At 46.8% G+C, this 11,776-nt stretch overlaps 1 protein-coding gene across 1 annotated transcript; it reads left to right on the top strand.

Annotated features, from left to right (window-relative positions):
• Window positions 1–3,865: 3,865 nt before the first annotated feature.
• LOC123130501 (nicotianamine synthase 1) lies at window positions 3,866–5,132 on the top strand. Its single transcript, XM_044550391.1, has one exon. The coding sequence runs from the start codon at window positions 3,932–3,934 to the stop codon at window positions 4,910–4,912; it is 981 nt and encodes a 326-aa protein (XP_044406326.1). The 5' UTR covers window positions 3,866–3,931; the 3' UTR covers window positions 4,913–5,132.
• Window positions 5,133–11,776: the final 6,644 nt, after the last annotated feature.

The following is an 11,776-nucleotide window of genomic DNA, read 5'->3' as shown; positions in this document are numbered from 1 at the left end:
GCTTTCGAGGATCCAGTCAACTCTAACAACTTTGCAGGCAAGATGATCATACCCTCGAAATCACTACTATCTTTGCTTTGCTAGATGCTCACTCTTTTGCTATGCCATGCTACGATGCCTACCACTTGCTGTCAAGCCTCCCAAATTTCCATGTCAAACCTCTAACCCACCATGTCCTAGCAAACCGTTGTTTGGCTATGTTACCGCTTTGCTCAGCCCCTCTTATAGCGTTGCTAGTTGCAGGTGAAGATTGGAGACCGTTCCTTGTTGGAACATTTATTTCCTTGTTGGGATATCATTATATTGCCATGTTATCTTAATGCATCTATATACTTGGTAAAGGGTGGAAGGCTCGGCCTCTCGCCTAGTGTTTTGTTTCACTCTTGCCGCCCTAGTTTCCGTCATATCGGTGTTATGTTCCCGGATTTTGCGTTTCTTACGTGGTTGGGTTATAATGGGAACCCCTTGATAGTTCGCCTTGATTAAAGCTTTTCCAGCAATGCCCAACCTTGGTTTTACCATTTGCCACCTAGCCTCTTTTTCCCTTGAGTTTCTGGAGCCCGAGGGTCATCTTATTTAAACCCCCCCGGGCCAGTGCTCCTCTGAGTGTTGGTCCAAATAGAGCCACTTGCAGCGCCACCTCGAGGCAACTCGAGGATTGGTTTTAGTTGTACGTAGTGTTCATCTGAGTGTGCCCTGAGAACGAGATATGTGCAGCTCCTATCGGGATTTGTCGGCACATTCGGGCGGTGTTGCTGGATTTGTTTTAACCTGTCGAAGTGTCTTGAAGAACCGAGATACCCAGTCTGATCGGAACATCTCGGGAGGAGGTCTATTCCTTCATTGACCGTGAGAGTTTGTCATGGGCTAAGTTGGGACTCCCCTGCAAGGATTTGAACTTTCGAAAGCCGCGCCCGCGGTTATGGGCAGATGGGAATTTGTTAATGTCCGGTTGTAGATAACTTGAACCTTAATTTAATTAAAATGAATGAACTGTGTGAGTTACCGTGATGGCCTCTTCTCGGCGGATTCCGGGAAGTGGACACGGTGTTGAAGTAATGCTTGCCGCAGGATTGCCCTTTAGTTATTCGACCGCGCTTTGCCTTCTCTTCTCGCTCTCTTTTGCGAACAGGTTAGCCACCATATATGCTAGTCGCTTGCTGCAGCTCCATTTATATCTACCTTGCCTTACCTATAAGCTTAAATAGTCTTGATCGCGAGGATATGAGATTGCTGAGTCTCTGTGGCTCACAGATTACTATTACCCCAGATGCAGGGCCTGATGATTCCGCTCCAGATGACGCGCTTGAGCTCAAGTGGGAGTTCGACGAGGACTCTCAATGATACTATGTGTCTTTTCCTGATGATCAATAGTGGTGCCCGGTTGGGGTGATCGGGACCGTGTCGCATGTTGGGTTATCTTTTATTTTGGCGCCGTAGTCGGGCCATGAGTGTTTGGATGATGTAATGTTATTTATGTACTTGAATTGATGTGGCGAGTGTAAGCCAACTATGTTATCTCCCCTTTAATATTTATATTACATGGGATGTTGTCAAGATTGCCTAACTTGCGACATATGCCTTCAATGCGATTATGCCTCTAAGTCGTGCCTCGACACGTGGGAGATATAGTCGCATCGAGGGTGTTACACATACACAGCTGCGGAGGACAAGCTTCTTTGCGAGTGTTGGCGAGACATTGGACAAGACCCAAAGACGGGTGCCGAGCAAAAGCATTCGACCTTTTGGACTTGTGTGCACCGAGAGTTTCATGAGCGCAAGAAGTTTCCACCTTACCAATTTGTGAGCATGCGTGGGTGGGTCTCTATTTCCAAGCGGTGGAGGGTGATCCAACAAGAGTGCAACAAGTTTTGCGCCACCCTTGAGAGCGTCAAGGCCCGCCCCGTGAGCGGCATCGACATGCAAGACATGGTATGATAGTAAGCAAGCCGTCCTCTTTTGTGTCATCAAGATCATCCTTTTACGTCTTCATTTGCTATCACTTGCCCATATGCTTGCATGGAAACATTTTGTAGGCATTTCAAGCTTTGGAGGCATTCAAGGTTCAACACAATGGCAAGTGCTTCAACCTCTCCCATTGCTATTGGGTCATCAAGGACGAAGAGAAGTTCAAGGCACAATATGACGCACTCAAGGCACGTGAGGGGAAGAAAGTCATGGAGGATGTTGGGGAGGGCAAGTCGGCACGGCCGCGGGGGAAGACCAACTCCAAGAAGGAGGACAAGCGAGATGCGGCCACCAACGCCTTGATCGCAAGCGTGGACGGCATGATGAATAAGAAGGACCCAAGGGAGGAGCGTCGGCGTTTCAAGGAGGAGCAAATGGATGCTTTCATGGAGATCCAAAGGAGGAGGCTTGATCTTGACGCCGAGAAGCAAGCCAAGATGTTCGAGCTCGAGGCGGAAAAGCTAGCCAAGATGCTAGAGATCGAGACCGCCAACGCCAAGACCAAGGCGAAAGAAGTGGCTCTTGCGAGCATGATGACCGGGGTGGAGATCATGAAGATGGATCTTAACACCGTGTCACCAAGGAAGAGGCCGTGGTTCGAGAAGATGCAGGCCGACATGCTCAAGTTCGACGACGAGTGATCTATGGCGGCGAGGGCCATCTTTTTTGTATGCCGACAGGTGTGCCGGCATGACCACGGGAGCCGCGATGGCGTGGTCGAACTCAAGTCCCACCTTTTTTGTGCGCTGGCATGTGTGCCGGCCGGCTGGCGAGTGCGCCAGCATGAACTGTCGTGATATTTTCTGAAACCGGCATTGTATTGCCGGCGCTGGCATGGTGCCGGCACGAGACATGGCCGCTCGCATGATCGGACGCGGACCCTTTTTATTTAAAAGTTGAATGCGGGCATGAAATGAGTCAGCGCGTTGAGCGTACTGCCAACCCAAATGCAAAACTGGGCGGACGTCGGGCGGGCGACCGACCCAAACGGATAAGAAATGGACAAATACGCCGTCCGTTCGGATCGGCGGCCCGTTGAAGTTGCTCTTATCTAATATCGGTATTTTAAACCTTGCCGTCCTTATCCATGTTTGGAGATCCCAACACGAGGGACCTAAACTGGACGAACACAATTTTTATGGATATATTAGTATAAATAATATTGTCAACTTCAGCATAGCGACATGAGTCTCTAAGATTATACAGTACATTTTCAAACACGTAAGGCTGCATTCGGAACAAAGGGAAGAAAAATATAGAATTTGACTAAAACAAAGGAAATGGAAAGGAACGGAAATGCATAACATCGGAAAGAGAAAAGTTTTACAAATGCACAGAGTTGACGTTCTGAACGTAGGGAATGGAACCAAGGAAACCAATTCACATGGCCCTCTCTATGATTTTTAAAAGGTTAACAATTTAAGTTCTGCCTTGTGTATGTGGGTCCTTAACATGTACTTTTTCTTTGTCCGAAAATACTTATCATCGACATCTCTTTTTATTCATCTTAATGACAAGTATTTACGAATGAAATGAGTACACATCAATCCATGGCCCCAATGGGTGCATGGCGCTGCAGCTTTTCACTGTGCTGCCTCTGGCCTGTGCCAAACAAGAGCTTTCGGTGGATGTTTTTTTTTCCCGTGAAAACGCAGGCAAATGAACCTTTCCATAGGATTGGCACAAACAGATTCCTTTGTACCCAACAGCCTATAAAAGTCTGTCGAGAGGCATGAAACCCGCCTGGGCATGGATGCGTGAAGCGTGCACAATCAAAAAGCGTCTTTTTCCTCAACTGCAGGCCGGCGTGAAATCGCGCACAGCACAACAAGTCTCGCCACTGCTATATATACATATACGACCATGCATCCATTTCAGAACTCATCGAGCAGCTCTAGCGTTCAGCGGCACACATTTTCTCCTGCTTCCAGAGTTCTTCCGGTCACCAAGAAGCAACGATAACATGGATGCCCAGAAGATGGAGGTCGCTGCTCTGATCGAGAAGATCGCCGGTCTCCAGGCCGCCATCGCCGGGCTGCCGTCGCTGAGCCCGTCCCCTGAGGTCGACAGGCTCTTCACCGACCTCGTCACCGCGTGCGTCCCGCCGAGCCCCGTCGACGTGACGAAGCTCAGCCCGGAGCACCAGAGGATGCGGGAGGCGCTCATCCGCCTCTGCTCCGCCGCCGAGGGGAAGCTCGAGGCGCACTACGCCGACCTGCTCGCCACCTTCGACAACCCGCTCGACCACCTCGGCCGCTTCCCCTACTACAGCAACTACGTCAACCTCAGCAGGCTGGAGTACGAGCTGCTGGCGCGCCACGTGCCGGGCATCGCGCCGGCGCGCGTCGCCTTCGTCGGCTCCGGCCCGCTGCCGTTCAGCTCGTTCGTCCTCGCCGCGCACCACCTGCCCGACGCGCAGTTCGACAACTACGACCTGTGCGGCGCGGCCAACGAGCGCGCCAGGAAGCTGTTCGGCGCGAGGGAGGACGGCGTGGGCGCGCGCATGAAGTTCCACACGGCGGACGTCGCCGACCTCACGCAGGAGCTCGGTGCGTACGACGTGGTCTTCCTCGCCGCGCTCGTCGGCATGGCGGCCGAGGAGAAGGCCAAGGTGATAGCCCACCTGGGCGCGCACATGGTGGAGGGGGCGTCCCTGGTCGTGCGGAGCGCGCACGGCGCTCGCGGCTTCCTGTACCCCATCGTCGACCCGGAGGACATCAGGCGGGGCGGGTTCGAGGTGCTGGCCGTGCACCACCCCGAAGGTGAGGTGATCAACTCTGTCATCGTCGCCCGTAAGGCCGTCGACGCGCAGCTCAGTGGGCCGCAGAACGGAGCACGGGGCGCGGTGCCGCTGGTCAGCCCGCCATGCAGCTTCTCCACCAAGATGGAGGCGAGCGCGCTTGAGAAGAGCGAAGAGTTGGCCACCAAAGAGCTGGCCTTTTGATTTGAAAATGTGCGTGCTGATCATCTCTCCTCAACTCGTCATTCTGTCGCCTGCGATCGTGGTAAATTTCCTACTGTGTGTGTTTTGATGTTTATGCCTGAAAGAGATATGCGTTCTGCCTTGTGGAGTTGTGGTGTTAATTTACACACGTACATGTAGTACTACTTGTATTTGTACCTTGAGTAATGGTATGTAAGAGAAAAATAATGTGTGATTTGAAGTGCAATTGCTAAATAATACTCCCTTTGTCCCATAATATAAGAACGTTTTTTACACTAGTGTCAAAAACGTTCTTATATTATGGGACGGAGGGAGTAAGAAAGAGCAGTGCTATGCAGCCGACGATTCTTTGGAGAATGCATGCACAACACTATCTAATCACCGTTAGATTAAATTCCTCTATAAATGACGAACGTGAGATTCTACCATCGTCCACATGCTGTCCAGTAAACACTAGACCATGATCACGCGCTTTGTCGCGCCCGTCCATTTTTACAATATATTGATAAAAATTTCCATCAACACACGAAGGTAACATGGATGTTAAATTTGCATAAATTAACCCATACATTGATAAGTTGGCGAAGGGGAAAAAATAACCAGTTTGCGGCACGCCCATCTATCTTCATGGATGGACGAAAGTTTGTTGGAAGTCCAACGTCCATTCATGCTTCGGATATGAGTTTGAAAAAAAAATGTCACGCAAAAAAGTATGATACATCTCTGCCAATCGAAAGGGTTAACAGCACTTCCAACACACGCCAAGATGAAGTTGTCATAAGTATTAGTTTTATTAAGCAATTGATAAGATATCGTCCCATCGTTGCAGTGAAAACTAATGCACTGGAAGAATTTATAGAAGTTATAATGTGCAAGAGTTTGGAGTTTGAACTTTTATTCCCGTTGAGGAGGTGACGCACAAAAAACCATGAAACCGCAAAATTGTAAGTTAGATTTCTGGATACAATAGATTGGTTCTCACAAATATGATGTTGACCATACCACTTTGTAAAGGTGCCAATGAGAAATAAGTTCTCAGAAAAAAGTACCAATGAAAAAAAGTCGGTTTCACTTGTATGTGCGTGTCTTTGGCTATCTATTTCATTTTGCTGCTAGTGAGTTAACAAGTTTCATTACTCATTATGTCGTCAATAGTCTTGTGTCGGGTGGATATAGTTATATAATCTTTGCATGATGACAGAGTAGTGAAGAAAGAGCGAATTCGTTGGGTGGTAGAAAAAAGAGAAATAAACAAGTCATCATCACCCTAAATACGTAAAGAAGATATCAAATGAGGTAGGCACTGAATTGCACATATTACAGTTGTTTCCAATATCAAGGAAATGTAAATACGAAACTAATACTAAAAGTTTCATCATCTGAAAATTGTAATTTTGCCACTTGGCATCTTTCCTATCTAGAGAAGAAAACCACAAATATTCACATACCAATTTGATTGACACGTTGAATGTGTTGGTGCTCTCCGTGGAGCTGCTTGCATATCCTAAGAAAATTAAACAGAGGTGCAGTCAAGCAAGCAAATTCGCAAAAAGTTGAAATATGATCGGCAACTGATAGAAGACAAGGTGCCATGAGCCAGATGAATGTCACTGAACATTGCCTCGTGGTTCCTGCCAATATTGTTATTAGAAAATGTCTCATTAGGCTTTGACATAGTTAGGCTTCAAACTGGATATACATGTGTTAGTAGTGCTTCGTTTCACAGGGATATGCTTAGCTGCGAGGATATGTGAACTACTACGTGGACAGGTCACAAGTAAGCAGGACAGGGACTATGTAGGCCCTGTTCGGAGAACCTCCACTCCACAACTCCAGTCCCGAAGTTGGTGGAGTTGCAGTTGAAAACTCCGGAGCAACTATTTCCTAACTCCACAGCTCCTGGAATTTCATGGAGCTGGTGGAATTCCGAACAGGCCTGTAGTCTGCATCGCCGCTATGTGTGTCCATCAGGGGCAAGTGAACAAATGGAAGATGTCTGAGGGTAGCTGGGCAGCAAATGATGTCTCTGGCGAGCTTAGAGAGAAGCCCACCGGCCACTGCCACCCACACTCCTCTTGCTTCCACCTTGCATCCCCCACTACCAAAGACGCCTCGCCCCGGCCGTCTTGCTCCCGCAAGACCGGTCACCTGCGTCGCCCGCATGGCTTGGATGGATCCCCTCAGAAGACCGATCGCCCACGTCCCCCTGATCCCCTCGCAGCCCACCCGCATCACCCAGCATGAAGCGCGACTCGATCCCCTCTGTATCGACCGCCGAGGTTTAGACCATGAAGGCGCGCGTTGCCACGCCGTTCATTCTATGAAAATATAAAATGGACAATAGAAACATCCTATAGATTTTGCAAAATTTGGATTACAGTGCGTTGATAAAGGTGGTTGGAGATATTTGAAGTCAAAACTAATGCACTCATGTAAATACTTTCATTTTCTACATTTTCATCCCATCACATTCATGATATTGGAAGATAAAAAAGATTCATGATATTGGAAGATAAAAAAAGGATGGAGAGGAAAATGAAATATGTATCACCTTAGAGGTTTGCATCTTCACTTTTGCACAAAACTAAATGGTAATAAGTCACGATCTCAAGGGATTCAACTCTTTGTATCATGAAAGATGAATTATCGGATTAGAGCCGCACATAGCTCTCCTCAATGACCTTCAGCACCTCTGCAATTCGCAACATAGATGAGCAATATTTTTGCAGTCAGCGCAAGAGATCTTTAGAATAACAAACATGAAAGATCAGACTTGAGGCGGGTGATGAATATCTTGATGCCATTGTCATGTGTAAGCATCATGCCAAGGCAATACTTAATCTTGGCGAAGCGCTTTATTGGATACACGGCGTGGTTGTACACTATGCTGCAGCCAGAGCAAGAATAAAACTAAAATATGATTCAATCACCAAAATTGAATTTTTGTACAGACTGCAATTCGAAGAAACCAGCACCTTGTTTACTGCCGCTTCGAGAAGCCGCAGCATGCAGGCAAAGAAGGCCCAGGAGATTTTCTTAGGGGCAGAAAGCCCAAGCTAGTGATTTGGAAGTTTTTCGGCCTGATTTATGACAGGCCGTCCTGATTAGTCCCTGGAGCAGCGGCCCAGAGACGTTGAGGCCTGCGTGACGGGGAGGTTACGGGCGAAGAAAAACCTGGGTGCACAGTCAGACGACCAGGTGATCTGGGGCGTTTGTTCGCGGGATCCAAGGGCTGACTAACTCAAATTGCTGTGGTGGCTTGTAGCTCGCCCCATTATACTGTTTCTCAATGGCGTGCGAAGCTATCATTAACGTCATTAACTCCCTGAAAACCCCAGTTTTGCTGTCTCCAAATACTCCCTCTGTTTTGAATTATAAAATGTTCTAACTATTTTCTAAATCGAATATATATGTGTCTGTTTACTCATTCCAGTCCGTATGTGGTTCATATTTAAATTTCCAAGCATCCTACAATTTGGAACAAAGTTGATAATTAGTAAGCCAACACCAACAATCATCCAATCTGGTTACTAAGATTCACGCAAGTATATAGTAAAAAGATATCCATCATATAACTATTTCTAAATGGATTGAGAAATAGTGACCCATAAAAATTATTGACACAATTACTAACAAGATAATAATCCCCCATGGATGTATCATAGTCTGTTAGTTATAGCTCCCGAAATCATTTTAATAGTTGCATGTCTCGAACTTATGGCATTATTCAATTTTGACATAATCTATTAGAGGTTATATACGCAAACAACTTGAACTTTAAATGTTCAACTAACCTGGAGCTTCCATTCTGAAGAGCCCTATATTTTGAGGCAGATTTAGATCTTCAATGATGTTTGTGAGCATGGTGGAGTTGTTGTTGTTGAAATATAGTATGAGCTATAGGCACATATAAAAATTTCAGAAAAATCTCTAAGGACTCAGGTAGGTAACAAGACTAGGTGGTGAGAAGTTAAGTAGCACCCCGGATTTGGAAGAAGTTTTGGACCCCTTTATAAGGGTTCCTTGTGTGCGCTCTTCCGGCGCGCGTGGTGTTTCGTGAATGAGCCAAGTCGAGCTCAGATCTATGTTATCGTTACTGCTCCCATCGGCGATCCCATTCCGCCCATGCGTGTACCGTTGTACGGAAGAGTAGGCCTCCAAAACCCCGCCATTTACGTTCCCACATTGGGAGAAGGACAATTAAGTTTTTGAGGAGTGTCTCCTACGCGACTGCTCGCCTCCATTCGTCTACGTCTTTGTCGTCTTCGTCATCAACATGTCCACTGAAGTCGAGAAGAAGGCCGCCGCGGCCACGGCTTTGACCTGGCCGACTGGAGGGTATAACTCATTTAGCCCGCTCCGGTTTATATTTGTGTTGGCCGCACTAGCCATTTGAGTAGATCTTTCTGCTACACGTCTAGTACCTATTTACGTGATCAAATATCAGCATGTGTCTAATATTGTCAATGCTATGCTCATGATTGTTTTCTTGACTAATCTCTATTTCTACTACATAAAAAGAACGTTAAGGTTCTTATTTCACCTTTCTTTCCACCACCTCTTCGTCCAACCTTCCATGTATACGATAATCAATCACCTTAATTTACTTACCTTCTGAACCAATTCCACTTTAATTTACTTACCAAACTTGTAATCAAAATATAAGATAATTCACGGTCAGAATCTGATGAACATTTATTTACATAATCGCATTATTATTGACAGGTAAATCACAAGCTGATGTATTAGAATATTTATATCCCGTTGTAACGCACGGACATTGTTCTAGTTCAATCAAAAAATTGCTAAAATACTCAACAATTGTCAGTGAAGGAAATATGCCCTAGAGGCAATAATAAAGTTATTATTTATTTCCTTATATCATGATAAATGTTTATTACTCATGCTAGAATTGTATTAACCGGAAACATAATACATGTGTGAATACATAGACAAACAGAGTGTCACTAGTATGCCTCTACTTGACTAGCTCGTTAATCAAAGATGGTTATGTTTCCTAACCATGAACAAGGAGTTGTTATTTGATTAACGGGATCACGTCATTAGGTGAATGATCTGATTGACATGACCCATTCCATTAGCTTAGCACCCGATCGTTTAGTATGTTGTTATTGCTTTCTTCATGACTTATACATGTTCCTATGACTATGAGATTATGCAACTCCCGTTTGCCGGAGGAACACTTTGTGTGCTACCAAACGTCACAACGTAAATGGGTGATTATAAAGGTGCTCTACAGGTGTCTCCAAAGGTACATGTTGGGTTGGCGTATTTCGAGATTAGGATTTGTCACTCTGATTGTCCGAGAGGTATCTCTGGGCCCTCTCGGTAATGCACATCACATAAACCTTGCAAGCATTGCAACTAATGAGTTAGTTGCGACATGATGTATTACGGAACGAGTAAAGAGACTTGCCGGTAACGAGATTGAACTAGGTATGGGATACCGACGATCGAATCTCGGGCAAGTAACATACCGATGACAAAGGGAACAACATATGTTGTTATGCGGTCTGACCGATAAAAGATCTTCGTAGAATATGTAGGAGCCAATATGAGCATCCAGGTTCCGCTATTGGTTATTGATCGGAGACATGTCTCGGTCATGTCTACATTGTTCTCGAACCCGTAGGGTCCGCACGCTTAAGGTTTCGATGACAGTTATATTATGAGTTTATGAGTTTTGATGTACCGAAGTTAGTTCGGAGTCCCGGATGTGATCACGGACATGACGAGGAGTCTCGAAATGGTCGAGACATAAAGATTGATATATTGGACGGCTTTATTCAGACACCGGAAGTGTTCCGGGTGATTTCGGAGAAAACCGGAGAGCCGGAGGGTTACCGGAAACCCCCCCCCCCCGGGAGAAGTAATGGGCCATATGGGCCTTAGTGGAGAGAGAGAAGGGCAGCCAAAGGTGGGCCGCGCGCCTCCTCTCCCTGGTCCGAATTGGACTAGGAGAGGGGGGGCGGCGCCCCCCTTTCCCTCTCCCCCCACTTCTTTCCCCCTCCTAGTAGGAGTCCTACTAGGAGGAGGACTCCTTGGCGCGCCATAGAGGGCCGGCTGGCCTCCTCCCCTTGATCCTTTATATACAGGGGCAGGGGCACCCCTTGACACACAAGTTGATCCACGTGATCATATTCTTAGCCGTGTGCGGTGCCCCCTTCCACCATAGTCCTCGATAATATTGTAGCGGTGCTTAGGCGAAGCCCTGCGACGGTAGTGCATCAAGATCGTCACCACGCCGTCGTGCTGACGGAACTCTTCCCCGACACTTTGCTGGATCGGAGTCCGTGGATCGTCATCAAGCTGAACGTGTGCTAGAACTCGGAGGTGTCGTAGTTTCGGTGCTTGATTGGTCAGGCCGTGGAGACGTACGACTACATCAACCAAACGCTTCCGTTGTCGATCTACAAGGGTACGTAGATCACACTCTCCCCTCTCGTTGCGATGCATCACCATGATCTTGCGTGTGCATAGGAAATTTTTTGAAATTACTACGTTCCCCAACAGTCAGAATGTCATAACGTTTATTGTTACTAATTATGTTCCTCCTTGGATCCTCCTCCCTCATCTACACAGCAACAATCGTTAATTTTTGGTTTTTGCACATATTAATCCTTTAATTCACTAAGTTCCCTGGGATTGTCGCCCTCTCAATCAATTGAGGTCTGTAATTTGGGATTGGCTGCAAAGTTAACCATGCTTGAAGCGATTAGAGGATGAGTGACCGACTAGAAAGTTGATCCTGATTGCGCACGAGTGAAGGCAAAGTGCGTAGAAAAAACTAATGTTAGTCTATGGGGCCAGTCTAGACCCCGTCGGGTGTAATAGTCGGGAAAG

This window comes from Triticum aestivum, chromosome 6A (assembly GCF_018294505.1).
Source record: "Triticum aestivum cultivar Chinese Spring chromosome 6A, IWGSC CS RefSeq v2.1, whole genome shotgun sequence".
Taxonomy (NCBI): Eukaryota; Viridiplantae; Streptophyta; class Magnoliopsida; order Poales; family Poaceae; genus Triticum; species Triticum aestivum.
The sequence above is the reverse complement of the archived record's forward strand: the minus strand, read 5'-3'. Positions and strand labels throughout refer to the sequence as shown.